Here is a 27,642-nt window from a genome sequence, read left to right on the forward strand (position 1 = left end):
GGCTTCGTCGCCGTCAAGCGAAGACTGCCGTCGCAAAGGCGCCGTCAAGCGGATTCTACCAGATGCCGACAGACGGCGCGCGGAGGACAGAGGGCGGAGCCCCGATTTTCGAGAGGGCGAGTGCGTCCTCACGTCTACGTCATGCCGCAGCCGCCTCTGCCGCCATTTTTGTCGGGGGCGGCGCCCGGCGCGGCCAGGCCCTCGTCAGCTTCCTTACTCGGTGTCTCTCCACGTTCACTAGCTACGCTGGAAAATGACTGAAAGGCATCGGAGGCAGGGAGTGACCTTTCGCCACAGCCTTCTCCCCTTCAGTCCCCCGTTGTCCCTTTGGGGACGCGGACGGGGGCGAGAGGGCGTCGCGCCGGTGACGTCACCACTGCGTCGCCGCCATCTTGACCGCGGATGGCTGGGCGGCCGCTGGCGAGGAGCCGGGGCCCTGCGGCGGCCCGGATGCCGGGGCTCGGCGGGCGAGGGCTCTGGCTGGGCCTGGCGGCGGCGGTGGCGGCAACGGCGGCGGCGGCGCGGTGGCTGGGCTGGTGGAGCGGCCGCGCCGGCCTTCGCCTTTTCGTTCCCGAGGAGCTGGCCCGCTACCGCGGCGGCGCCGGGGACCCGGGCCTTTACTTGGCGTTGCTCGGGCGCGTCTACGACGTGTCCCCCGGCCGGAGGCACTACGAGCCTGGGGCCCACTATAGCGGCTTCGCAGGTATCAGCGAGGCGGCTCACGCCTTTTTCTGCTGCGACGCGGGCCCGTAGCCGCCTCTGCGCCGCTCGCTCGTGCGCTCATTCGTTCGTTCGTTCATCCGTTCCCCGGCCTTTGTGTCCCCACGTTCCTCACACCGGTGCGGGGGCCGTGCTCCGCTGCATCGTCGCTCCGGTCTCTTTGGCCCGGTCGGGACCGTGGCCGACTGTCACCAGCCCGTACCTACCCCCCACCCCCACCGCCGTCTGTCCCGTCCGTTCTTAGCGGCGTAGGTTCGAGAAGCAGGCCGCCTGCCTCTTCAGTTGCCTACCGGCCGCAGCCTCCGAACACCTGCTTTGTGCCGCACTGCGCGCCTCGGGGCAGAGATGAGTGAGACCTGTCCCTGCCCTCCGAGTTCCCCGACCGATTCCAGCCGCCTCCTATCCGAAGGAGCCTTTCTTTGCTCCCACTCCAAGTTCCCCCTGAAAATAGCAAGTTGTTCTCGCTTCTAGTACAGGTGCGCTTGTCTCCGTTAAAGGTTATGAGGTAGGAACGCACGGAACGGGTCTGCTCAGCTTCACAGCCCTTCAACAGAGCTGCGTATCCGTTAGGCCTGGAACGTTTGTCGGATGAAATTTATTGTTTTATAGTTGAGGGGATTGACGAATTTGCCTGAAGCCCCCACAACTAAGTGCTGACAGGCCTTGGGCCGGGATCTCCAGCCTCTTTCTTGGAGAGATGTTGTCCCACCAGCCCAGAGGGATAACCGCCTCCCAGATTAAGGAGGAGAAAAAACGCTGAGCTTAAGGCCACTGACGGCTGGTATTAAATAAGCATGTCCATCTGTCATAGTCTTGGGGAATGGGGAAGCTGCGTCTGGTGCTTAAGTACAAGTGACTCGTGTCTCTAGGGAGAACTCCGGGAACCGGAAGCATCCACAGAGAAGGAATTGGGGTCAGTCGGTGTTGCCAGGCAGGGAAGGGACTTCCCCAGAGCTGCCCCCTGACCTAGCAGCAGAGCTGGTACTGGAGTCAGGGTTCACTTGCTGTCAGGGGAGGGGCAGTTGGTGGCGCCCAGCCCCGTCACACCCCTGTTGCAGCTGCCCTGGTGGGAAGCACAAGTGTGAGCATAGACCCTTTCGTCTCTGGGGTGATTTTCCCCTTGCAATGTGTCTACAGTCTGCTGAGTTCCTTTGTGCCCGTTACTCGTCCAGCATCCCTTCCTTGACCACTACTGTGCAGCCCGCCTTGTGCCGAGGAATCAAATTAACTTAACGTTCCCCACCACCCACACAGTCTAGGAGGGTCTAGCAGACATGTTCCTTTATTCATTTGTTCGTTCAGTCAATATTTTTATTATATGAAGATATAATCACATAATACAAAATCCACCCTTTTACACCATACAATTCAGTAGTTTTTAATTTTTTTTTTTTAATATTTATTTTCGAGAGAGGGAGAGAGAGAGTGCGCACTCTAGAACGCAAGCAAGGGAAGGGGCAGAGAGAGAGAGAGAGAGGGAGACACAGAATCTGAAGCAGGCTCCAGGCTCTGAGCTGTCAGCACAGAGCCCGACGCGGGGCTCGAACCCACAAACCGTGAGATCGTGACGACCTGAGCTTAACCGACTGAGCCCCCCAGGCGCTCGTAGTTTTTAATATAGTCAGAAAGCTGTGCAAACATCTTCCCAATCTAATTCCAGACATTTTTATTCCCCCCAAAGGAAACCCCCATATCCACTGGCAGTCCCCACTCCTTCTACCCTCCAGCCTCTGGCAACCACTGTCTACTTTCTGTGTGGACATTTCATATAAGTGGAATCATACACATGGCCTTTTGTGTCTGGCTCCCTTCACTTAGCACAGTGTTTTCAAAGTTCAGCCTGTATCGTCCTGTATCAGTACTGCATTCTGCTTTATGACCAAAGGATACTCCATTTTATGTATATGTGTATACCACATGTTGTTTATTTGTTCATAATTTGTTGGACGTTTGGGTTTCCATTTTTTGCCTGTTATGAAGAGCACTGCTATGAACATACGCGGACACGCTCGTGTGGACATGTTTTCAGTTCTCTTGGGTATATACCTGAGAGTAAAATTCCTGGGTCATGTGGTAACTCTTGTGTTTCACGGTTTGAGAAACTGCCACATTGTTTTCTCAAGCGGCTATATTCCCACCACTGGTGTATTAGACTTCCTGTTTTTCCACATTCTCGCCAAATTTGTCTTTTTTATTGTCTTTTTTTTTTTTTTTATTATAGTCAGGGGCTTTGATGTCATAGTTCATCGTAGTTCTATTTGCATTTCCTGAATAACTAAAGGCGTCAAACATCTTTCTGTGCTTGCTGACCATTTGTTTATTTTCATGGAGAAATGTCTGTTCAAATCCTTTGTCCATTTTTTAATTGAGTTTTTTTTCTTATTGAGTTCGTTGAGAGTTCTTTATAAACCCTGGATACTAGACCCTTATCAGACCATGATTTGCAGATATTTTCTCCCATGTCATGGGTTGGCTTTTCATTTCGTGATGGTTTACTTTAATGCACAACATTTTAAATTTTTGATCAAGTCTAGTCCGTTTATTTTTTGGTAGCTTGTGCCTTCTGTGTCTCATCTAAGTAACCATCACCTAATCCAAGATCACAAAGATTTAGATCTATGTTTTCTTCTAAGAGTTTATACTTTAGCCCATATATTCAGGTCCTTGCTACGTTTTGAGTTAACTTTATATATGATGTGTTCTTTTGCATCTCGCTATCCAGTTGTCCAAGCACCATTTGTTGAAAAGACTCTTCTTTCCCCTGGGGCACTTGGGTGGTTCAGTCCGTAAAGTATCCTCTTGATTACAGCTTAGATAACGATCTCACAGCTCTGAGGTCTAGGCTCCAGGCTAGGGTTCTCTCTCTCACTCCTTGGCCCCTCTCCTGGGTGCGTGCACACACGCTTTCTCTAACCAAATAAATAAATAAACATTAAAAAAATAACTTCTTTCCTCCCTTGAATTATTGAAAATAATTATTGATAACTGGCTTACTGAAAATTGATTATAAATGCATGGGTTTCAGATAGCCAATATTTATTGATAATTACTAAAGATTAGGCCCTACCAGACACTGGGGAATCAATCCTGAGTTTGGTATGTTCTCTTCCCTGATAAAACTTGCAGACTAGTAGAAAAGACAGACATTAAATAGTTATTACGTAAACAATGAATTATTTTTGTGACAATGTTGAAGGGAAAACACACTTGTATTACCAGAGGCCCTAACCTAACAGGGGGAGGAGAGGAAGAGAGCACAGTGGGCAAGGCAGGACTGGTGGCTGCCAGTGTAGGGCCCTGAGTACTGTGTTAAGGAATCTGGATATAGTTCTAGGGTGAAAGGAAGCCGCTGAGGATTTTTTTTTCAATTTTTTAAAGTTTGTTTATTTTGAGAGACCATGAGCGGGAGTGGGGCAGAGACAGAATCCCAAGCAGGCCCTGCATTGTCAGCGCTGAGCCCGATATGGGGCTTGATCCCAGGAACCGTGAGACCACGACCTGAGCTAAAAATCAAGAGGCAGACGCTCCACCGACTGAGCCACCCAGGTGCCCCAGAAGCCCCTGAGGGTTTTTAATCAAGAGAATGACATCGGTTCATGTTTAAAATACCAGTGTAAATGATGTATGAAAAATAGTAGGGAAGGAACAAACGTAGGGAGAGCTGCTAGGGGTTTACTGTAGTAGTTCGGATGAGCGACAGTGGCCGCCTGGGCCAGCTTAGTGGCACACAGAGAAAGACACGCGGATAGAAGAACCACTTAGGAAGACACTCAAGGGGGCGCCTGGGTGGCTCAGTCGGTTGAGCGTCCGACTTCGGCTCAGGTCATGATCTCACAGTTCATGGGTTCGAGCCCCGCGTCAGGCTCTGTGCGGACAGCTCAGAGCCCAGAGCCTGCTTCCGATGCTGTGTCTCCCTCTCTGCCCCTCCCCCACTCACACTCTGTCTCTCTCTCCTTCAAAAATAAACATTAAAAAAAATTTTTAAAAAAAAAGGAAGACACTCAAGGACGTGAGGGATAAAGGAGGTGTTGCGGACTGCATTTCTGCACTGAGGAACTGTTTGACATTTACCGAGATAGGAAACACTCGAATGCCTGCAGGTTTCCTGGGGTGGGGGTGCTCGTTGGTGTAGTGTGGACATTTGAACTCGTGACACTTGTAAAACATCTAAGGGGCACTGAGTAGACAATTGGATACACCGGTCTAGGGCTGAGGAGAAGTCTGGCAATCCTTGGCGTAGAGGTGGTTGTGAAACCACAGGAGTGGACAGCAGAGGAGGAGGCAAGAATTGATCCCTAAGGCTGGTAGGAAATAAGCTAGAGAGGGAGGAGGAAGGCCAGGAATGTAGTGTCACGGAAGCCAGAAGACACGTTAATGCTGCTGAAGGTAAACGAAGAAGATGATAAGCGCCAAGATACGTGTCCAAGATCCGGGAGCATGTGTCCCAGAGGAGGGGAGACGAGCTTTTCTTGGAGATGCAGAGTGGGGGTTGTCAGGTGTTTCTCAGAAGACAGGTTCTGGAGTCGCTGCAGTGCCGGTGATCTGCAGGTTAACCTATGTGGGCCCCTCTCTCCTGCAGGCCGAGACGCGTCCAGGGCGTTTGTGACAGGGGACCACTCTGCAGCAGGCCTGGTGGACGATGTGTCCGACTTGTCATTTTCAGAGCTGCTGACACTTCAAAACTGGCTGTCGTTCTACGAGAAGAATTACGAGTTCGTTGGTAGGTATTCCACAGGCCGTTTCCGTAGATTCTCTTCAGCGGGCTTGCAGTTTTCTAAAGGGTTGGAGTTCAGGGGACTGGACTCGAGGTTGAAATCTGCAAAATACCCATGGATCTTTCACCTTAAACTCTGGTGGTTAGCGTGGCAATGAGTCCCAGAAGGACGTGGCTGGGACGGCGGCTTCCCTCTCTCTTAATCTTGGCAGAAGATGGCACGGCCGTTCAGCTTGGCTTCTGTTGGCCCCGGAGCTAGTGACGGCCTGCACCACCCTTGAACAGCCAGCTCCAGGCGCCGCGCTGTGCCCCAGGCGCCGGGCTTCAGCACCCCGTCCGTCAGGAAGGCCTGAAGCCTCAGTTTGTGTTCCAGTTTGACAAATACGGTTTTATTTTGTTCTGTAAGGAGACGGACAAACATTAGTCTGTGTCCACCCTGAAGGACCCGTCTCCCGGGTAGAAGCCCGGCTGATCCCACGTGTGTTAAAGCCGGTCACGTAGGGCACCGCACTTGCTACTTACTGGTGAAGCTTGAGGGAATCACCTTTTAAACAGACAACCAATGGTGTCCTAAAGAAATGTTAGACTCTAAACACTAGATGGCTTTGTAAACACTGGACATTGGGTGGTTGGGCTCTTTTCACCCCCTGCAGCCCTCTCACTGTAACCCACCTTGGACGCAGCTGAGCTCCTGAGGGACGTCGGTGTCACCTCACCACCGGGACGGGTCTCAGTTGGAGGCGTTCTTTCTCTGCCCCTAATACCTCTGAATGTCTGCTCTGTCATTACTACCCGGGTCACCTCTTCTGAGAGCCTTGGCATCTGTACTAACTCCTCTGCTCCCTCCGCATCTGACTGATCAGGCCTTTCTTCATACCATCTACGTTCTTTCTGTTTCCGGTCCCCACCCCACGCTCTTGGTTGGCTCTTGGCCCCCCAGCCTGCAGACCCCTTCTTTATTGTCACCCAGTCTGCCCCGGGTCATTCCCGACGCCACAACCGTGTCTGGCCTCTGTTCCACTGAAGGAACTGACCTCTCTGCAGACCTTCAGGAGGCTGGTTGAAACATTTTGGTTAATAAGGACAAGAAATCTTAAAACAATAAAGACGGAGCTCTGAGAGTGGGCAAAGGGTGCCAGAGCAAACACGTCATCCTGACGTTTGGGGAGCAAACTGATGTGTCTGCGCACATGAGTGAACCAGCCTTGTCTGAAGGGCGTTAGTGTGCGTGTGAGGGCAGGGGAGGGATGTGGTCTCGAGAGGCTTCACACAGATTTTAGCTACAGTCCGCGTCTATCTGAATACCTACGATGGATAAGCTGTGCTCCGTCCTGGTGGGAGCTGGGCCAGCGATGAGCTGGTGCAGCTCCTGTGCTCTTAGCTCGCTCGATGGGCCGTGGGCCGTGTTAGGCTCTTTAGGGGCCCAGAAACCCTCAGGCCACGTCAGAGGATGAAGGTTTATTCTGTGCTGTGCGCACGGATGAGAAGACGGGAAGCCACCTTGGCAGCCACGTGGCGAAGCTGCACGAGCAGATGAGATCTCTTTTCTGTGTGTTCTGGATACAGCACTGGTGTGGAGACCCAGCCGGTGGTGACCACCATTCCCAGGACACGGCTCCCACAAGTCTTGCTCTGTTGCCTCTATTACTGTTGCCCTCTGTTGGGGTCTCACTTCTAAAACCCACCACGACGGGCTGGTCGCTTTGCACGGAGACCCTCTAGGAGAAAGTTTTCTGCTAGGCCGACTCCTAGGCGGCAAGCCTGGTCCCGACCCTTCGTTTGTTCTAGTAAGCGTTTAAGATGAACGCTCCCTACGAAGCTGTTGTGAGTGCTGGGGTTTCACCGGTGGGAGAGCCATGCCGTAAATAAGGAAACCGATGAACCGATAGGGCTGTGTACGACTAAAACCAGTGTGACGGGGGGAGGGGCCTGTGGCACCTTTAGAGCAGACGGTCGGGGAGGCCTCTAGGAAGGGCTGGGGGAGAGGGGCAGTCAGACTGAGGTCTGGAGAGAGAACGTTCTAGGCTGAGCAAACGCCGGTGCCGAGGTACGGTCCGCGAAGAGGAAGAAGCCCGTGTGCCGGGGCCTGCAGCACACGAGGGGGGAAGGGACGGCTGTAGCCTTGGAGGCCTTGACAAGAAGAAGTCTGTGTTTGATCCACGTGCTCTCAGAAGCCACTGGAGGGCCAGACCAGGCATGGAGGTGACAGGACGTGACTCGTGTTTTATGAAGATGGCTCGGTTGCTTTGTGCAGGAAGAACAGTAGGGAGGCATGGACCGAAGTGGACGGAGCGGGTGGGAGGCCACCGCTGGGGTCCACAGTTCGGGTGAGGCTGGGGGCAGTGGAAACGGGACGGGCAGAATCGCCGTGTCTTTTAGAGGTCGGACACGAGCAGAGGGAAGTACGTGCTGTATTGGAACGGGGTGGCGGCTCCTAAGCCAGGTCACAAAAGTGATGTGAGCAGAACCGAAGTCGGGCTGAGTGGACCCGAGGGGTGGCCCAAACGCTGGGCACGCGGCACGCAGCTGCCACTGGCGTCCGGGCACAGCGGGGGCAGGTCATACCTTTGAGAGTACTTTCTGCTGCTTGTCCTTGGTGCGGGACGGCGGGACTCGAGAAAGCCCCTGCCCCGAAGGACAACTGACTGCTCGGGCTCAGGCCCACAGGCCCACGCACCACTCGCTGGCTCTTCTGAAAGAATCTAAAACTGCACCAAGGACTGAGTGAGACCGAGCGGGAAGAGGGTGGTGGGTGGAGAACGTGAGCCCTAGCTTCATGGGCCCCCCAGCCACTCAGCCTCCCGTGTCTCTTCTGGGAGTGGGGACCCCAGCTCCTCTCCCATAGGTGCTTAAGCGGATTCGCAGAACGGTGGCAGTGTGAGCACAGCGCCCGACGCCGAGTAAATGCTCAATAAATGACTTATTCGTAGTTCTGCCGGACAAAATAATTGAACGTGGGGAAGAACCGAGCCACAGAAATGTTACCTGACCAGCCAGCCACTTGTCTGACAGGTGCCTCGAGCACTGCGGGGCACGGAAGGATGGGTCACTCGCAGCGCCGCCCTCGGAGAAGCGGCGTCGGCACGTGAGGCGAAGCCAACGGCCTCCGTGCTGGAGGCGTCCGCAGCTAGAGCAGGGGTCTCACCAGACTCTAAGGAGTTCTCAGTCCACAACCCAGAAACCCTGGGGACTTGCGCTGCACCACGGAGGCGAGGCGTTTACTCGTGCGTCCCTCCCGCGTGACTCTGACCTCCACTCTCCCGTCACCGCAGGAAGGGTGATAGGAAGGTTCTACGGAGAGGATGGCCTCCCGACCCCAGAACTGGCCCAGGTGGAAGCCGTGATCACCCGGGGCGCGGAGGCAGGCCGGCGGGCGCTGGAGGAGAAGCGCAAGTTCCCGCCGTGCAACGCCGAGTGGAGCTCCAGCAGGGGCAGCCGGCTCTGGTGCTCCCCAGAGAGGTAAGCAGGCTCCCCTCGAGCCCTCTCCGCCTCCCTCCAGGTCGTCCTGCCCGGGACTCGGTGAAGCCGTAAGCCAGCTGTTCCCCCAGGGGGACTTTCCAAAGTCCACACGCTCTGGGTAGCGATCCTCGATGCTGGCTCCGTGCTGGAGCCTCCCGCGGACCGACATCACGGACAGTGAGGGACGGTTGGGACCTGGGCCTGTGTTCTGTTTGCGCTGCCCAGACACCCTGGCCCGGGCGTGGGAAGGCCCGAGTGCCATTGCTCGCTTTGGCCCGTCGACCCATCCGAGCGAGGGCCTCCCTCCGTTTCCTCCGCACACGTCACTCCTGCCTACAGGAGACAGGGGTGAAGCGGTGGGGGACGGCCCCTGGCGGCAATGACCCGAGATGCCGTCTTAAAGACGCTACGACCTCCGAGTGGCTCCAGGAAGTGCGGCCTTTCCCCCAGGAATAACGTGAGGTGAGCCCACTTCGGGTAGATGCCGCGGGGATTATCCCAGGTTGTTTGAGGAGCGGGAGACAAAACGTCTTTTTCTGCTCTGATTATCAGGCCAGCCTGGACGCACACGCACTTGCAGCCATCAGCCCCCTCGGCTGCGGTGCGGAAGAGGCATCCCCCACGCACCCAGCCTCAAGGGCCTCCCAGTAGGAGCCCAGCTCTCCCTGGGAGGGGTAGGGAAGCCACTTCCCGGAGTGCTAACCGTGTAGATTCCCCCTCTTCTGCGGGAAGAGGCCTTCTTGCCCTGCTTACGGCCGACTCCTTGTGCAGAAAGCAGACAGCCAAAGCCACCCGCTTACCCTGGGCCCGGCCCGGCCCAGTTCACCGGAGGCAGAGGCACCGTGGCCAAAGGAAAGCTCCCGCCGTCCAGTTCTGAAGAGACACGGCCTGCCCACCTGAAGGGACAGGCTGGGACACGGGGGCCCGAACGCAGGGGCCCCGGAGAGCAGTGGTCCCCTGGGAGGCTGCCTCCCCCGCCCAGCCCTGTCTTTGTGGCCCCCTCTTGCCCTAGTGCCTTCCCCACCCCTGTGCCTCGGCCCCGTCTGTTCATATAGGGACTGGGTGTGAAGTAAGGGTCCCTGGGAGGAAGGAGGCTGGAAGGAGGGCATCTCCGAGCCCTGACAGCCTGTTCTTGGGGGAGCCACCAGCAGGGTGGTTTCTAACCAGGTCCTGGTCCCAGACACTGGGACGTACACGGGGCACCAGGTCCAGACTCTCACCTTCCTTGTGAGCCCACGGGGACCGGCCCACGCTGGGCCAGAGCGCAACGCTCCACCTCTGAAGCCCGGTGACACCTAGGATGGGGCCTCTCGCAGGGTGTGACCCGTTAGCCTTGGGTCGTAGCCTCAGTTGCCCACCTTCAGCCATGAGCCCCAGACCCTAAGATGGAGACACGGCCTCGTGCTAGGATTGCAGCGGGGAGTGGAGAAGAGAATCCGGTCCAGACACTGCTTCTGGAAAGTTCCCAGGCCAGTGGGGGAACGCCTGCCCCTGGGAAGGCACGGGACCGGATGGCGGACTCTGCCCACGGCAGGGGATGCCGGAGGAACTGGGAGAGTGTGAGGGGCCGGGGGACACAGGCCGCAGACCACCACCTTGGGAAGACGCCACATCACTCCTCCTTCCCCCTCCGCAGAGCTCCCGCGTTCACGCTAAGAGTCCCCTCTCCTTCTGTCCCTAGCGGAGGTGTGAGCAGAGACTGGACCGGTGTCCCCAGGAAGCTGTATAAGCCAGGTGCCAAGGAGCCCCACTGTGTGTGCGTGAGAACCAGCGGACCCCCCAGCGACCAGGCTCAGGGCCTCCCTGTGCACACAAACCGTGGGGACTTGGATCACCCCAACCTGGAGGAGTATGCAGGCTGCCCCCCACTGGCCGTCACCTGCTCCTTCCCACCGGGCTAATCGCAGACAGCCCTGCCTGCCGCACTCACTCGTGGCTCCCGACACGAAGCGGAGCGCCTGGAAGCATCCACCCACACTTCTGTGCCTGGGACCCGGCGTGGCGGCCCGCCCGCCCGCCCCTGCCACTTCTCCCCCAGACCCACCTGCCGCCTTCGTCCGAGCCCTCAGAGGCCAACCACCCTCAAAACTAATGGGACTGCCAGGCCAGGAAACAGGCTCTGGGCTCCAGCAGCATCCTTCCCCGCGGCCGGTGAGGGCGCTGGGGGCACTGCAGAAGAGGGGACACATCTTCCCTTTGTGACTCAGGCAGACAGGTCCAGAGAAGCCGTGTAAATTAACACGTCAGCGTAACTCCCAGCGTTCCCCACTGGTTAAGCTTGTGACCCCTGACTCTTAACCACTTTTTGTATGTCTGAGACCCCTGCCTGGAGCCACGGCCACAAGTAGTTGGTCTGAGCCCAGCCAGTGCCACGAGACAGGACAATAAAACCAGGCAGGCTGGTTCTGGAAGTGGACGGGCTTTTGCTCATACGGAGGCAGTAAATCCAGAGGCCTCTGAACAAAGCAACAATTTGAAGGGAGGATATTCTCTTTTAAACGCTTAGGTGTGGGAGACGCCCACACCTGCGTAAAAAGTGGTTTCCCATCCCGGACGCCTTTCCCAGGGGGTTGTGCATCCAGGGCGACCTGTAATTCCTGGGCCGACCCGACGAGCTTCGTACCCCGGTCGAGCCGGTGGGGGAGGAGATTCCCACCTTCAGGCGAGGCCACGGAGCCTGGTGCGGTCCCAGATTTGTGTCTCTCCTCCCGGGTCTCCTGGTCCCCCCAGCTCTTCCCTAAACGTTCGCCGTCCTTCGTCATTAACTCGCTAGCTCTCCAGACCCGCCCACTAGAAAGCGGAGGCTGCCTCCCCTCCCCTGGCAGTAGTGGGCACCTGGACACCCCACGACCACCCTCGCTGCCCCCTCCTGCCTCGGCTCTTCCCGAGCGTGCGGGAAACCCCGGCTTCCCTCCAGTCACGAAGGAAACACCACTCTGTAGCACTGAGCTACTTCCCGCCGCAGCCTGAAAGCCGCCCCTGCTTCTCAGCCCCGCTCACCCCGCATCAGTCGCCAGCTCGACAGCAGGGCAAATTCTGCACTTGGCAAATCCCACAGCCCCAGCCTTCCCGGACCCGTCACACTTGAGGGCCTCAGTGGAACCCTCCCTTAGTTCTTGTCTGATTCCCTTTTCTCCCCCAGGAGCCCCTCTCGGCCCATGAGCCCCCCCACCCAGGTCTCCCACGTCAGCTGCGTCCAGGTAGGAGGCTCCCCAGAGCACTTCCGAGGCACCCAGACTCCACATTTCCGGCATTCAGTCTCCTCTCCTCCCTGGTGATGTCCCCGTGGCCATGCACACCCAGTCACGGCATGTGAGGACCCCGGCAGCCATCCAGGACGCCTTCCTCTGCTGCTCTGCTCCTCCCACCCAACCCCCAGGTCCCTGGTTTCCCCGCCCTCCGCGTTGCTGTGAGCAGTCCCCCCTGGATGACCAGGGTGGCCCCCACGTCCACTCCTTGGCCGCTGGGACCCTCCAGCCGTGGCTCTCCTACCATCACTTCGTGCACAGCTTCCTCCAGCCTCCTCCTAGCTGCAGGTGCCAGCGGGGCCTGCACCAGGCAGGCCCTTCCTCCTGTGCTAAGCTTGTCCACTTCCGACCTCTCCACAGCTCTGCTAAGTCAGCACCTTTTGGGAGCCTGTGCTAACGTGGCCCGTGACAGCTGCCTTCTTTCTTATTCATGAGTTTCCTGTCCGCCTCCCTCCCTGGACAGAGACCGAAGTTACCCAGCTTCGTGTCCCACACCCACAGTATCCAGCGCGTAGTAGGTGCACAGAGTTAGCCCTGAGTTTGCAGATGAGGCAACTCAGGTGCTCAGAGTCTCATAAGGGCACAGAGCAGTGGAGCTGGGCCTCGAACTCCAGGTTCCTATCCTGAGACCCACGCGGCCCTTGGGCTGCATGCCTGCTGTCCTTGCTGGTGGGAACGGCCACTGATCTGGCCCTCCGTGGTCAGCAGCTGTCTACGGGCACCTGTGTACCGTGGGGTGGGATGGGGGCAAGCGAGGCCCCTGACCTCGGGGCTTAACAGTGTGGGGCAGGAGGCCCGCTAGAGCCCCAGAGGCCATCCTCGGGATGGGAACGAGGCCCAGGGTGGGTGCCGGGTCCACAGGAGTTCAGACCCCTCCAAAACAAACTGAAAATGGAAAGAAGCAAAACCAGGCCCCCTTAGTGTCACCCCAGCCAAGTGTGGCCAGAGAGGGCCCTGGGCGCCCACTCTCTGCCTACAGGCTGCTCGCTCACTTCCTGCTCAAAAAGAATTCACGTCCTCTTTGACACCAAGCATGTACTTTACCGTGAACAGCCGCCTCGTGGTGGGGCACCAGGCAAATCTTCAAACGGCTCTGCCGAGAGAAGGCTGTCAGCTTAATGGGCTGAAGGGCTCCGCCATGAAGAAGCCAGTGGTCACTGGAGAAATCCCCGTCCTTCCCCGCTCCAGCAGAGGTGGCCAGGGCAGACCTATGGCGGAGGGAGGCAGGTCCCTGGCGATGGATGCCACACGCGGCGCGGCCCAGGTGGGTAAGATGTGCTGGCAGTCGGAAAGGATGCCGGGCAGGGGGCTTCTGTGCCCTCGAGAGAGTCCAGCGAAGGGGTACAGCAGCCACCGTCTGCTTTCCGCCAGCCCCGTGAGCAGGGCTGTGTTGACCAGGCTGGGCAGCTGCCCCCCAGAGTGGACAGCCTGGGGTCAGAGGGGCCACGCCAGACCATCGCCCCATCCCTCGCTCAGTTGTGGGACAGCTGTGACCAGAGAGACCCCACACACAGCCTGGGGCCGAGTCTGTTCAGAAATTGGCGGTGGACAAACCGAACCCCTGCCTTGAGAGCCCTCCCACCACCAGAGCCCCTAGACTCACTCCTGCAGGAAAACCACACACAGCGCTCCCATCAGCCCTCCCTGGAGGGGACTCTCAGCACGCACACCGCCATCGGTGTCCTCGCAGGAGAGGAAGGGCCTCTCCCTGCCTCCGATCACCTTCCTCGGGACCCGCGGGAGCCAGGAGGGGCCGTGGTCAGCACTCCCGTGTGACAGGCGCAGAAACTAAGGCACAGACGTTAGGAAACTGGCCCAATACCGTCCGCTAATCAGTAACGAAGCACAGAAACCCAGTGCGCTTCCCCGACAACCGTGTTGGAGTGTGCCCGTGCCCAGTCCTTGTGTGTGCCCACGGGTTCTGGCTGGCGTGCCCCACAAGGACAGCTGCTGGGGTTACTTGGGACTGTCCTGTGGCGGCACTCAGCGGTGCCTGTGCACCAGGGAGAGCAAGCTGGAAGACAGAGGAAGGGGGCTGCGGGTCCCAGAGCGTGCGAGGGCCAGGTCAGCTCCTGGGAGACCTCACCGGGGCCGGGTCCCGGGGAGGAGGCGGGCGGCTACACCACAGTAGCTACTCTTGGACTGCTGTCAACAACATGCTTCTGGAAAGTGCTGCTGGCGAGTCAAACTCTCCTAGAAGGTGAGCTGTTACAGAAATATGTTCACATATCAAGAGTTTGAAAAGGTTATTTTTAATGCTTATTGGTACCTCCGCGTTAAAAAGTAACTACAAACGTCTCATTAAAGTTTCCACGTTAAATGCACAACTTTACCTCGTTATAAGGAATTGTTACAGAAAATGCCGATACCGGTATTCGAGACATACATTCCATCACACGGGCTGCGGATGGGAGTGTCGTGGTCCCACACACGGAGCCGTGCTCCCACACCGAGCGCCACCCTGAACGGCCTGGAAACCGAGGCGCACCTCCAGCCCACACGTGCACCTCCAGCCTCCGCCCCTCCCTTGGTGTCACACGGGTGTCACGGGAACAGCCAGCCGCACACATCTGCCCAAAGAGGACAAGTCACGGGGTCAAGCGGTTTAGACACCCCCCTCGCTACGGAAAGGCAACGTTGTCGCGACAGGCCGCACGTTATTTACGCCACACGGAAGAGGCACCGTACAGGCGACGAGCTTCCAAAGACAGTCTCTCAGGCGTCTGACGACCCCGGGGAATTTAGCACGTGCTGAGCGCGTCTCGGCAAGCAATCCGCTCTTCGCCGAACTGCTCCCACACGACGGGAACGTCTCCGCAGCCGGGGGCGCTTCAGATTAGGGGGTCCCGTGCCCAGTCCTCCTGGGGCTCGTCCTGAGGGCAGCCATCCCAGTCGTGGGAGAAGCTGTGCCAGGGGCTCCTTCGGTCCCCGTCGTGACGGCGTCACACTCACCTGCGTTGGCTCCTGTCACCTAGGGGCCCGGTGCGCCTCTCAGGCCCGAGCATTTACGTCGTCGACAGTGTTCTTTCTCTCCCGCCGAGCGGCCCAGATGGAGATGACAGCCCTCCCCTCCCTAGGCTCTCCCTCCACTCCACGCCTCTGGACAAGGTCAGCGCAACTCCCTTCGGCTAACAGGCAGGGGCACGAGTGTGCGTGCGGTGGTCGTGAACGCACCGGCCCACTGGGCTCCTCGCAGGGCCCCCGGGCAGGGAGAGGAGTGGGCACGGCCAGAAGTGACTCGGGGCTGAGGTAGAGGGCGGGCGGTCACGGGGACCCCCCACTCCTGGAGAGGGTTCGGCAGGCGACCTGAGCGGTCTGGTCCAGCCTCAACCAGCCTGGGGACCGGGGTTGACCGAGTGCGGGCAGCAAACTGCAGACGGAACTCGTGTTCTAGTCCATCATTCTGCGAGACACACTACAAATCACAGAGAGCTAAAAACTCCTAGGTGTAGGCACTTAAGTTTGGTGGGGAACTCCCACGTTAGAGGATCACAGCAAGTCAGTTTAGCCGTTGGCCTTGCACACGGCGCGTGGCTTGTACTGCACACGGAAGTATTTAAAAAAGGGAAAGACGGCTACGAGTGCACGGTCCGGGAAGCCTGGCGATGAGCAGGAAGCAGTCAGAGCTAATTCACTGATGCACAAATTGTATTTCATGAGGTTTATTCTTCCCACTCTACTGTTTACAGCTGGCAATTTTCTGAATGGATAAAATTGAGACTTTGCTACTAGCATTTAAGCTACGGGTGAAATTGTCAGGAAGAGCCTAGGCAGTTCTGTAGCGTGTGAGGTCCCAGCCTGGGCAGTGACGAGGGCGTCCCACGGCCAGCCACCACGGGACGTGCTGCATGCGGCCAGCGAGCACCCCGACACTGTGGGCGGGCTGCCCCCGTGTACCACGCGAGGACGCCCCTGAAGCCAGTGCAGGACTCCCCAAGCGTCCCCCCACGTCTCCGCTCAGCACCACAGCCGCCCCTGGACTCTGTGCAGAAACGGAAGCTGCACGTCGCACGTTTTCAGCACAACTTTAAGATTTTATGTGCGATCGGAGGCGAGACTTTACTAGGACCGGGAACGGTAGGGCGGGGGCGAGACAACCGGCCACGCCCCGACTGACTCTCCACCGTGAACGTGGAAAGAGCAGGTGTAAACGTACCGAGCACCTCGACTCGCATCGGAAGCATAACTATCTTACTTTTCAACTAAGGAGTCACGCCACCGGCCTACGCCCCACTTCCTCGGGGCCCAGTCCAGGCACCCGCACGTGGAAACCGACCACAGGCCTCACGTGGGCAGGCGTCTGCCAAGACCAGGTGCTTCTCTCTAAAAGTTCTGTATGAAATGTGTCACAGACTTTAGGGGACAGGAAAACTCTTGTAATTAATTTTTTCTTTTAAACATTGTGCACAAGCTCCTATTAACATAGAAAGCATATATATTTCATAAATCACAGAAATATTAAAAAGTAGCACTCTGGCTCATCAGCTCATGTTACACACATATGTAGGCAAGAGAATGTATAAACCTACAGCAACAGAGAGGACACACCACTATCCGAAGAAACAAACCAGAACAACCAGGCTGTTGCAGAAAAACACTTAGTCCCTTTACACACACATCCATTCTTCATTAATGCGAAAACAATGCAGTGGTTATCAAATGTCAGAAGAAATCAGTATTACGATTAAGACTGTCGATCTCTGAAAAAACTCGTGAACGCTTGTGTTGATCTCGGAGTTAGTTTTCTTAAAGCAGTGGTGGAAGTTTCTCTTTAAACGTACGTTTTTGTTTTTGTTTTTTTTTTAAACCGGCCAAACCTTCAAAAGAAGCTCAGCGCTGCGGGGTCGGCACGCACACGAGCAGCGACTGAGGCCCGGTCAGTTCGAGGACCTCACTCCGCTCACGGCCCAGCATCTTCCCCGCAGGCTCGCACACGCGGGCCGACCCGGCAGCCGCCGGCCCGAGGCCGCACGCTGCCCTTCCCGTCACCAGGCCTAGTGACGGTGTCCCTCCCGGGAAGGGACTCTTCGCAGGAAGTGTGCGCTGAGGTCCGATGCAAGCTGGCCATCAGAACCAGGGCTGCTGGAGGCGGGGGCGTTTCTGAACGTGGGCAGCACAGCCGTCTGGAACAGCGCGCCGCGGTAAGAGCGCGTCTCCGCCAGCACGCCCCAGCGGCAGAGTGACTGAGGCCTCTGCAGACAGGATGCGGCAGGACAGAGAACGGGACACTGCCCTCCCGACACCCAGTCGTAGGGATACGGTAAAGCTTTCAGTTAAGGCCACGATTTTTCAGCTCTCATCTTTGAACCCTGTTTAGAAAGATTTCGCCTTTTTTAAAGGGCTAGCTCCCTAAAATACAGCTTAGCTTTTCAAACAAAACAAAACAAAACAAAAAACAAAAAAGACTTCGGGCCAGAGGATCCTATAATCTTTATGAAAACTGCGCACAGAAGTCCACAGCCACTTACCCTCGAGTGAGGCCAGCTTCCCGCTGCGGGCGCGCTCCCCGCGGGCACTACGCTGCCGCAGGGGGAGGGTTTTCCCAGGGTCCTTGTGCTGCAAGGAGAGTGGGGCCCGATGCCCATCGCAGGGGCCACGAGGCACACGGCCTGGTCCAAGGTGGGAGGCGTCCGGTGGCCCTGACCACAGTCTGACACGCCAACAACCACGCGGAATCCTTAGAACGGGACTGATCACAGCGGGTCCTTAATGGTTCAGTCTGTTGCCGCAGGAAGACGGGAGGGCCAGCCCTGCTCTGGGTGGGTGAGGCTGGCGCGCGGAGCGGCCCCCGGGAGGCGACCGGGGTGCGGCCGGGGGGCTCACTAAGAGACGCCCCCCAGAGTCAGCACGTCAAAGCAAATGTTGCAAACTCGCACGGGCTTGTTCAGATCAAATTTTATAATAGGGATCTCCTTGGTCGAGCATTTATGGCACAGAAGGCGTCCGCAGTGACGGCTGTGGAGGCAAAGCGGGGGGCGTGAGGGGGGCCCCGAGGGGCAGCCGCCTCCCAGGGCAGGGCCGGGTGTGCAGTGGCCGCCAGGTGGCACCGACACGTGCGTCGTTTGAGTCCATGGAGACCCAGCCATTGGCTGCTGCCGGGGGAGTCTGGCTGTAACGGCCCAGCTCCGCGGTGCGGGGGGGGGGGGGGGGGGGGGGGGGGGGGGGTGACGCGCACCGCCGGCGAGGGCAGGGAGCCTGGGCCCCCAGCGACGCCGCTACAGGCACGCAACCCCACACCTGGCCAGCGTGCGCGCGGGGCGCTGGCGGGTTCCCGCCGGTCACGGGAGAAGGCAGGAGCGGCGAGCCACCCCCCGACCCCGCAGGCGACGTCGGGGCCTTACCAGTGATGTTTGCGCGTCGTGACTCCGAACTTGGCCGCACACTCATAGCAGGTGGAGCCGTCGCACCACGGAGGCTCCTTGGACAGCATGTCTGTAACACGGGCAGAGAGAAGGGCCCGTCAGAGTGACCGTGCCGGGCAGGCCGGGGCCGGGAGGGGCGGGCACCACGTCCGCGGGGGACACGGGCGGTCAGGGCGGCCCGGAGGACCGTCAGGGGCCGAAGGGCAAGGGGACGGCGGGGGGAGCGGGCAGGGCGGGACGGGACGAGCAGGGGCGAGAGCAAGGGGCGAAGTGGCGCCGTGGCAGCTGGGTCTGCGGTGTGGGCGCCAGCAGCAGGGACACGGGGAGAGCACAGCGCGAGGGGCCGTGGCGGGGCTCGTGGAAGCGTGGCGCGTTCGGGCCGGGAACCGTCGGCTCCGTTCGCTGAACGCCAGCTCTGCCCGCACGGCTCCGAGAGCCACGCCCACGCAAGTCGCCCGAGCTCGCGGGGAGGAGGCGGCACGTGGCCGGTGTCTGCCCAGCGCCCGACACGCTGGCCCACGGGCGGCTCCAGCTGGCGCCACAGAAGCACCGCACGCAGGCACCGGCTGGGCTACAGACCGTCTGCCAAGCGACGCCGGACACGTCACCCACGCCAACATCGCAGAGCTCGCTCCTCTGCCCAGACCACGGGGCTGAGAAGCCCGCTCTGCGGCCGCCTCGCGGGGGAAGCGAGGGCACTTGCAAATAGCAAGCCACCGAGGTGCCACCCTCCTCGCCACAGGGGAACAGAGGGGGAGCCGGCAGGGGCTGGAACAGAAGGCCGCTCGGAAGGATGCGGAGAACCCGGCTCCGCGGAAGCACACGGGGCGTGCAGACAGATGAGCGGCCAGAGCCGTGGAGGGGTGACCGCCCCCCCCACGAGCCGATGCGTGGGTGCCTTTATGGGCCTCCGGTAGGACCGGGACGTAGGGGCTGACAGGGGCCCTGGAGCACCCTGGAAAGCGGCCGGCTCGGGTCATTCTGGGTTCAGAGGTCACCGGGGCACGTGAACGACCGACACCGTGCCCGTGTCTGCGCTGGATGAGCAGCAAGCAGCCACTCACCTAACAGTCTAAACAGAAGCTGCTTGGTGGCAACTTGGTAGTTGAAAATGTTCACCCCTTGGTTGTTGTTGACCCCGAGGCGAGCTCCCGAGCGGACGACGGCACGGCACAGGTTGGCATTCCCCTTCATGTAAGCCAACAGCAGCACTGGAAAACAAGAGCACGGGAGGGCTCCTTCCACCTGAGCCCCGCCTGCTGCCGCCGGAAGGCGGCAGGACGTGCGTCAGCAGAGCCCCACTGACCGCCACGGGGGGCGCGGGGCGGCCCCCGCTCCAGGACACGCTCCAGAGCCACAGAGCAGGGACCAGACACCGAAGGAAAAACGCGCCGTCCCACCTGCCTTCCTCCAGCACAAGCCTGGCCGGCCAAAGCCCCTGTCGCGTGACGTAACTCGATCTGGAGGCCCACCCAGGGAACCCCGTGGGCGCCCGGCTCCGGCCAGGCCCTCCCGCCTGCCGCCCGCTACGCCCACGGCAGCCCTTCTGCTTACCTCTCCTGGGCCCCACGCTTCAACTCCTTCTCATGACTTTCTAAACAGTCCAGGCGGACAAGGGTTATTATTTCAGATGAGCAAAGGGGCGCAGAGAGGTTACGAACCCAGGGTCGCCTGATGGAACTGGACAGAGCTAGGCGATCGGAACCAGGTCTGTGCAACTCAGAAGCACGGACGTGACGCGCCTGCTCGGCGGCCTCCCGCCTCCCGGACGGCGGCCGGAGGGTGTGCTGGGCCCCCAGCTCACTCCTGGGCCGACTCCCTCCGGCTCAGGCTCGTCACTGCCAGCTTAACAACACATTCATGTACTGAAGCCAAGAACTAACGATAAAATACTCAGTCCTGTGCTAAGGTTCAGGACGTTCCTTGGTGACAAAGCTTCTGCCACAGGCCAAGGAGGCTCTGTGTGGCAGGAGGGGAGGGAACGGGAACATGGCGGCAGCACGGGGCCTCACCGCTGGTCCCTTACGTGAAAACTCGGGACGCACTGCCCACACCGCTTAGCTTTGTGGGTGGCCGTGCGCATCCAACAAGAACACAAATGCGGAAGTACGTGTACAAAATGACTTGAAGCCATACAAGTTAACGCAGCGACCGGGTAGCTAGAGTAGCACCAGGACGGGGCCTCGTCTGTTTGTCACCTGCCACTTTTTCACAGCCTGTCAACACACGCACCACACACCTTCCCCCTTCTGGAGCATCTGCGGGGTGCACAGCAGAGAGAGGAGGGCCGTCAGAAGAGACGGGCAGGCCTGCTTGGGCCCGGGCACGGCTCTGCAGCACCAGGGACACTTAGACGCACGCGTGCCCCGAATCAGACGCTGCCGGACTCCACCCCAGGCAGCGGTGACAGCTGCTCGCAGAACCTGCCACGTGCACCCACGGAGTGCCCTTCAAGCGTGGCTGTGTGCCCAGCTCTTGTGTCTCCGGGACACGCGCGCACGTATCACACACCCGTGTTTCCTTCCGCGTCCGGCTTGTCCAGAGGGTACTGAGGCATGCACTCCAGGAAGAGCTCGAAGATGGAGGCTGCGTTCTCTTTGCCGTACTGACCCAGGATGTGCAGTGGCGACTGGCCTCTGAGGGAGCAAGGTGGACACGTTAGGCACAGACCCGCCACGGCCACCACGCACAGAAGACCTGATCTCTGGGCCTGTGACGCCGGACACAGCTAAGGACACGTAACAGGCCATAAAAGGTTTTCTACAGAGCGTTTCTCAAAATGAAAACGTCCAAGGCACCGAAGCCGGTCCAGTGCCCTAGTGGCCAGTTAGCTGCATCGCACGCACCCGGGGCTGTTGCGAGGCGCAGTGACCGCCAGCCCTAAGGGTCACGCTAGGTGACGTGGAGCCCAGGCCTCTGCTCCGGAACACAGGCGCTCACCGTAGATTGAAGGCTTCGGCGTCCACGGTGCACTCGGTCAGGAGGACCCGGATGTTGTTGAGCCGACCGTGCATGACCGCGAGATGAAGAGCTGGAGAGTAAACCCTCTTACTGTGCAAGCCCGGAAGCCCACGTGGGAAATCTCAACTGCTCACGGACCTCCCTCCCTCTAAACAGGACACAGCCAGAGCAGCCACTGTCCACTCACAGAGCCATCCCGTCCGGTCTTCACCACCCCCCAAGACTCAGTCGTTAACGCAACCTCGTAACACTTTGCTTCCTTTTTCCACGGTTACCCCAAGGTGAGACTTCCTGGTTTTACGGGAAACCACTGTAGGCTTCTAGGGGTACCACGAAGATGGGAGGCTGCCCGGGGATGGTCGGTGGCAGGACAGATGCCCCGCCCAGAGCATCCCCTGCCACAGCTCTGCTGCTGCGAGAGAGCCAGCCTCCCTGAGGGAAGCAGGCCCACGGGTGCAGGGCACCTCCACCTCCGGACTGGGGGGCCTGCTCAGGGCACTCGGCTCGGGGCACAGGGGAATGACTGGCAGCTACCGTTATTCCCATTCTCGTCCAGAGCAGCGAAGTCCACCGCATTCTCCAGGAGGACGGAGCAGATGGTGGGCAGGTCCTGCTGGGCGGCGAGATGCAGGGCAGTCTGGCGGTGCTTGGTTAATTCGTTCACCTTGGCTCCTGCAAGAAGCTGTTGAGGCTCATTACGTGAGCAGCCTCCCTGCACAACCAGCAAAGGTCCCACTTGCGGGGCCCGAGCCTGCCTGCCTCCTGACACCCACGCGTCTGCCTGGCCGGCAGGGCCGGGAGCAGCACAGTCTCACACACACTCCCGGGGAGGCAGGGGACAGCAAAACCCGACCCAGGCGGAAACCAGCAATCAGCAGGATGTTAGAAAGCCATTCCTCGGGACACAGGAACTCTACTTCTAAGATTCAGGACCCGAAACCACGCGGGACCGCAGTGAGTTCACTGTTCCACGTACAGACGTCCACTGCTTACGGTAGTAAAACCAGGTTGCCAGAAGGGTCAGTTATGAAAACTACTGCAACCAAACAACACAACAGGTGGCCACTGGGATGACAGAGATGTATGGTTTCACGTGGAAGGATGTCTGTGGTACAGTAAGTCAAAAACAGGCAAGTCAGAAGACAGCATGGTAGTGTGATTCCCGCAGACAGAGAGAAATGTGTGCACACGCACACACTCCCTGAAGGCGTGTAAAAGCGTCTACACCACACTCACTCCAGTTGGGGGTGAAAGGGAGACACCACCAGCTTTATACCCTTACGCGCGTACAGTTTTTCCACAATAAGCATGTGCTATTTTTATTTTGCTGTTTAGAAGACAGAAATTAACCGAAGAATTACAGAACCAAAAGCAGAAAGGCCCTTCAGACATGGTCCTGCCGCCTCCTTAACCTTCCCCTTTCTGACAGAGTTCCGAGACAGCTGCTACGGGACAGAATCTAGTCTGTGCCTCTCCCGAGGCCTGAGGCCACCTGGGAGAGTGGAGGCACTGGTCAGCTGCTCTGGTTCACACCCTGACTTCCAGGTCCCAGCCTCCCCAGACCCTGGGACCCTGGGGCGCCCAGTGAAACCACACACAGATCCAGGAGGACATGCAGAGGGTGCTCGCGGGCACGAGGGTGCCGCGTGTGCTGGGGATCATAGCTAACCTCGAAGATGGCTAACCGGCAGGGAGGGGAGTCTGGGTGAAGGTGCTGTTTCGACACGACCCAGCTCCAACACTAAACCGCATGGCCGTTATTGGCAAGGCCGGCTGTTTCTAGGGACTCCTACCCTCCGCAAGCTCAGGCCTTCGTGACGCAGCGGCAGAGCCTTGGTGAAGAGGCCGTGACCCTCTAACCTCTCGGCTCTCAGAGAGATGGACACGTGGCCCGACTCCCCACTACTCCGAGGCCCACGTCTACCTCCTTGGCGGGTCCTCACACCCAGTCTGTGCCTGGTGCCACCAGAACCCCCCCCCCCGCCGCCCCCACCCAATCGTTCTACAACCCACCTCACAGCCACTGCCTCCCCTCGGCCCCTGCGCCGGTGACCCTGCCCATGCCCTCACTCCCCACCACAAAGGTCAATGCTCTCTCAGCTCTAACACATGACGAGTCATAAAGGGTTCTGAAAAAGTACTTTTCAAAAACAAAAATGGCAGAGGGGCACCTGGCTGGCTCAATCACTAGCGCATGGACTCTCAGCCATGGGGTTGGGGGCTCAAGCCCCCCCACCCCGCCCCATTGGGCAGAGAGCTTTCCTAATACAAAATAGGGGTGCCTGGGGGCTCAGTCGGTTAAGCGTCTGACTTCGGCTCAGGTCATGATCTCATAGTGTGTGAGTTCGGGCCCCGCGTCAGGCTCTGTGCTGACAGCTCGGAGCCTGAAGCCTCTTCGGATTCTGTGTCTCCCTCTCCCTCTGCCCCTCCATTGCTCTCTCTCAAAAATAAACATTTAAAAATAAATAAATAGATAAATAAATAAATAAATAAATAAATAAATAAAATAACTAACAAATAAAATAAAATTAAAAAACAAACAAAAATTAAAAATAATAAAAAATAAATTTTTATGTATTTAATAAGTAAATATTATTTAGTAGGTCGAGCGCCCTGAAGGCTAGCTGTGCAGCACGTCCTGGGGCTGACAGGAGACACCAGCAACCACAGCACTGAGGAGCCAGCCAGGTGACGCCAGGCCCATAGCTCTGGACACGCTCTGGCTTCTCCGCTGCTGGAAGGATGAAGGCTGCTCACTGTTCTGGCTCTGAAATGCCACCCTCTACAATCTGGTCCCCACCCGCCTCTCCAACCACATCTCCTACACTCTCCCCAAATTTCAACCACTTTTCTGGTGAAAGCACACCACACGCACTGTCCAGGCTCCGCATCCTGGCTCAGACCGCTCCCCTGCCCGGTGGCAGCATGTCCTCTGGGAAAAGGCAGGCTCTGGAGTCAAGCAGAAGTGGCTAAAATCCCAGCCACGCTACCGACTCCCTCATAGTCTGGGGGGGCGGGGATTCTTTCTGACCTTACATCTTCTCCTTTGTAAAACGTGAAAACTTTCCTACACCTTTCTGCTTTTGAGAATTAAGAGTGGTAAGCTCCTTGACATCAGCATTGGTGGTGATTTTTTGGATCTGACTCCAATAGCAAAAATAAGCAAGTGGGGCCACAAACTAGAAAGCTTCTGCACAAGAAAGGAAACCATTAACAAATGAAAAGGCACAATCTACTGAATGGAAGAAAATATTTGCAAATCATGTATCTGGTAAGGGGCTAATATCCAAAATACATAACTCACTGCAACTCAATAGCAAACAAAAACAAAAACAAAAAAACAGAGGCACCTGGGGGGCTCAGTCGGTTAGGCATCCGGCTCTTGATTTCGGATCAGGTCGTGATCCCAGGGTTGTGGGATCAAGCCCTGCACTGGGCTCTGTGCAGAGCGTGGAGCCTGCTTGGGCTTCTCTCTCTCCCCCTCCCCTGCTTATATGCGCCCACACACGCTCTCTCTCTCTGGCTCTCTCTCAATCTCTCTCTATATACATTTCAACAGCAAAAAAACCCACCAAATACAATTTAACAACAGGCAGAAGAACTGGACAGACATTCCTCCAGAGAGGACACACAGACGGCCAACAGACACGCGAACAGAGATGCTCCCCGTCGCTCATCATCAGGGAAGCGCAAACCAGAACCACGGTTAGCTGTCACCTCAAAATGACCGAACCCACAACACGAGAAAGTCTGACCGTGAGCGAGGACGTGGGCAGGGACCGTCGTGCGCCGCTGGTGGGAGCGCAAACTGGAGAACAGCGTGGAGGCTCCTCCACACGTTAGAGGCAGAACAACTATCCGATCCCGTAAGTCCACTTCTACGTGTTCATCCAAAGGAAAAAACACTGTTGTCGTTTTTTTGATAGAGAAGAAAGCTTATCGCGTATACTGTAAAAAAGCTTTAAAACACCTTTTCTGTCACACAAACCAGCCAACCAACCCAGCCACCACCTTAACTTTGACAACCTGGGCCTGCTTCTGACCTCCGCGAGAGGGAGCTGCCTCCGGAGTCTGGGGACCGGAACCCCACCTCGCGCTGCACAGCTGGGACGCCCCAGGCCGTCCACTTCAGGCCGGTCCTGCAGCCCCGCCCCTCACTGCCCGGCCCCCAGCCCATGCCGCAGCCCGCCTGCGCCAGGCCACAGACTGCAGGCCACAGCGGGCGGGGGGCAAGGGCTCTGGGGCCCACGCGTGTCCTACGTCGCTGGAAAACCACCATTCTGAAAAGCTGTCTGCCCCCCCACCCGTGTTCACTGCCACATTATTTACAACAGCCAAGATACGGAAACAAACCAAGTGTCTACCGGTGGATGGATGAGTGGACAAAGATGTGGCACGTGCACAAAATGGGATATTATTCGGCCATAAAAAAGAATGAAATCCTGCCATTTGTAACGACGTGGATGGACCTTGAGAACATTCCGCTAAGTGCAATAAGTCAGAAAGAGAAAGAAAAATACCACGTGATCGCACTTCTTTGTGGAATCTTAAAAGCAAACCAAAAAACCAAACTCCTAGATACAGAGAACAGACTGATGGTCCCTGGGGGCAGGGGGTGTGAAATGGGTGAAGGGGGACAAAAGGGAGAAACTTCCAGTTATAAAATATGTTAAGTCCTGGGCACGTAACATACAGCACGGTAACACGGTTAATTATACCATATTGCACATCTGCAAGCTGCTAAGAGTAAATCTTAAAAATCCTCCTCACAAGAGAATGTTTTGTAACCACGCGTGTGACGGGTATTAAATAGACTATTGTGGTGATCGGTTTGCGGCACATACAAATATCGAAACCCTATGATGCGCACCTAAAACTGATACAACGTTACAGGTCAATTCTACCTCCAACGGTGGACGCGAGAGCCCCTGGCGGCCAGCGCAGGACGCAGACGACAGAGGTGGGCCTCCCTTCCCTTGGCGCCCCGGGCCGGCCTCGGCCACCCAAGTCCTGCCTTCCCTCGAGGCCTCACGCCAGCACCTGCCCGCACAAGCTGCCTGCTGGGCTCTGAGGACACTCTGCCCACCGACACAGCTGCTCTCCCCGAGGGCACTGGCTTAGTTCCCCAAAGTCGTGCTGGCCTCTCACAAAACCTGGCCAAACACCTGTGACGAGAGCTTCCGCACGCACCACGACACGGGCGGTCCACGTGTTGCAGGCAACGTTTCGGGGACACTTACCAGGTTGCGGACGATAATCTCTGAACCTGCTTGGACAGCAAGGTGCAAAGGGGTCAGCTTGGAGGCGTCCTGGACTCTGGAATTCACATTAGCCTGGACGCTGATCAGGAACAGGACGCTTTCAATATCAGAGTTCTGGACTGCCACATGAAGAAAATTCCGGCCCTTGTTATCCACCTAAGGCAACAAGCGGGAGCCTGCTGAGCACCTGTGAGCTGTGCTGGCCACGGGAGACGTGCCAGTGTGGCCGCCCCTCGGCTCCAGGAGGCTCCCTCCCAATACCCAACACGGCACACACACCACACACACACACACGACAGACCCTGTCTGCACACGCGTGTGCCCGACTACGTGTGCATGGCCACACCCCCCTGGCAGGGGACAAGGAGCCCTGGCATCTTCCGGCAGCAGAAAGTATGGATTCGGAAAGTTAAGAAAGAGACCACGTGCGGGACGGAAGGAGGAAGGGGTGCTCCAGGAAAGGCAAAGGCAGAGACCCGCCTTGGGAGCCCCCCCGCCCCCCACCGCTCTGGCGGGACAAGCACCCAGCACCCTGGAGCCACAACTGCAACACCAGCCTGACCCCTGAGCGGTTTTGGAAAGTTTCCTGTTTACGGAGCTGCAGGAGACGACACACTGTGGGGGACAGGCCAGCCGTATGCTGCAGACTTTGCTCCGCGGACACGGGGCAGACAGGAGCTGTGGGTCAGTGTGAGCACGCGGGGCGCCGTGAGGGGCAGCAGCACCCCACACCCACGCCTCACACGCGTGCAACCCCAGCACGGGCTGCTGACCGACACAAGCAGCATGTCTCCCAAGGACTCTCGGCTACGGGGCCCGTGTCACATGGGGCGCGAGACAGCACCCAACACCACCCGAGCAGGGGTGAGGCCAGCAGCCACACAGGTCCGTCCCACGCAAAGGCCGGTGCTGGAGAC

At 58.1% G+C, this 27,642-nt stretch overlaps 2 protein-coding genes across 7 annotated transcripts in view; one reads left to right on the top strand and one right to left on the bottom strand.

Annotated features, from left to right (window-relative positions):
* The first annotated feature begins 165 nt into the window (after window positions 1-165).
* Window positions 166-11,304, top strand: LOC102948857 (neuferricin). Its single transcript, XM_007091048.2, has 4 exons — window positions 166-703; window positions 5,300-5,440; window positions 8,707-8,893; window positions 10,575-11,304. Exons 1-4 carry the CDS (start codon window positions 403-405, stop codon window positions 10,792-10,794), a joined length of 849 nt encoding a protein of 282 aa, XP_007091110.2. The 5' UTR covers window positions 166-402; the 3' UTR covers window positions 10,795-11,304.
* Window positions 11,305-14,372: 3,068 nt separating this feature from the next.
* The window catches only part of ANKFY1 (ankyrin repeat and FYVE domain containing 1), an 80,548-nt gene continuing 67,278 nt past the window's right edge, over window positions 14,373-27,642 (bottom strand). For 5 of the 6 annotated variants that reach the window (XM_042965375.1, XM_042965379.1, XM_042965377.1 and 2 more), the window contains 7 exons: window positions 26,705-26,881; window positions 21,999-22,146; window positions 21,444-21,534; window positions 21,015-21,139; window positions 19,568-19,714; window positions 18,483-18,573; window positions 14,373-18,096 (listed from right to left, as the gene is read on the bottom strand). In XM_042965375.1, coding sequence (XP_042821309.1) covers window positions 17,964-18,096; window positions 18,483-18,573; window positions 19,568-19,714; window positions 21,015-21,139; window positions 21,444-21,534; window positions 21,999-22,146; window positions 26,705-26,881 — 912 coding nt within the window. In that variant the 3' untranslated portion in view covers window positions 14,373-17,963. The remainder of the gene's footprint in view (window positions 18,097-18,482; window positions 18,574-19,567; window positions 19,715-21,014; window positions 21,140-21,443; window positions 21,535-21,998; window positions 22,147-26,704; window positions 26,882-27,642) is intronic. The other variant, XR_006210934.1, reaches the window with a different exon arrangement.

Source organism: Panthera tigris, chromosome E1 (genome assembly GCF_018350195.1).
Source record: "Panthera tigris isolate Pti1 chromosome E1, P.tigris_Pti1_mat1.1, whole genome shotgun sequence".
Taxonomy (NCBI): Eukaryota; Metazoa; Chordata; class Mammalia; order Carnivora; family Felidae; genus Panthera; species Panthera tigris.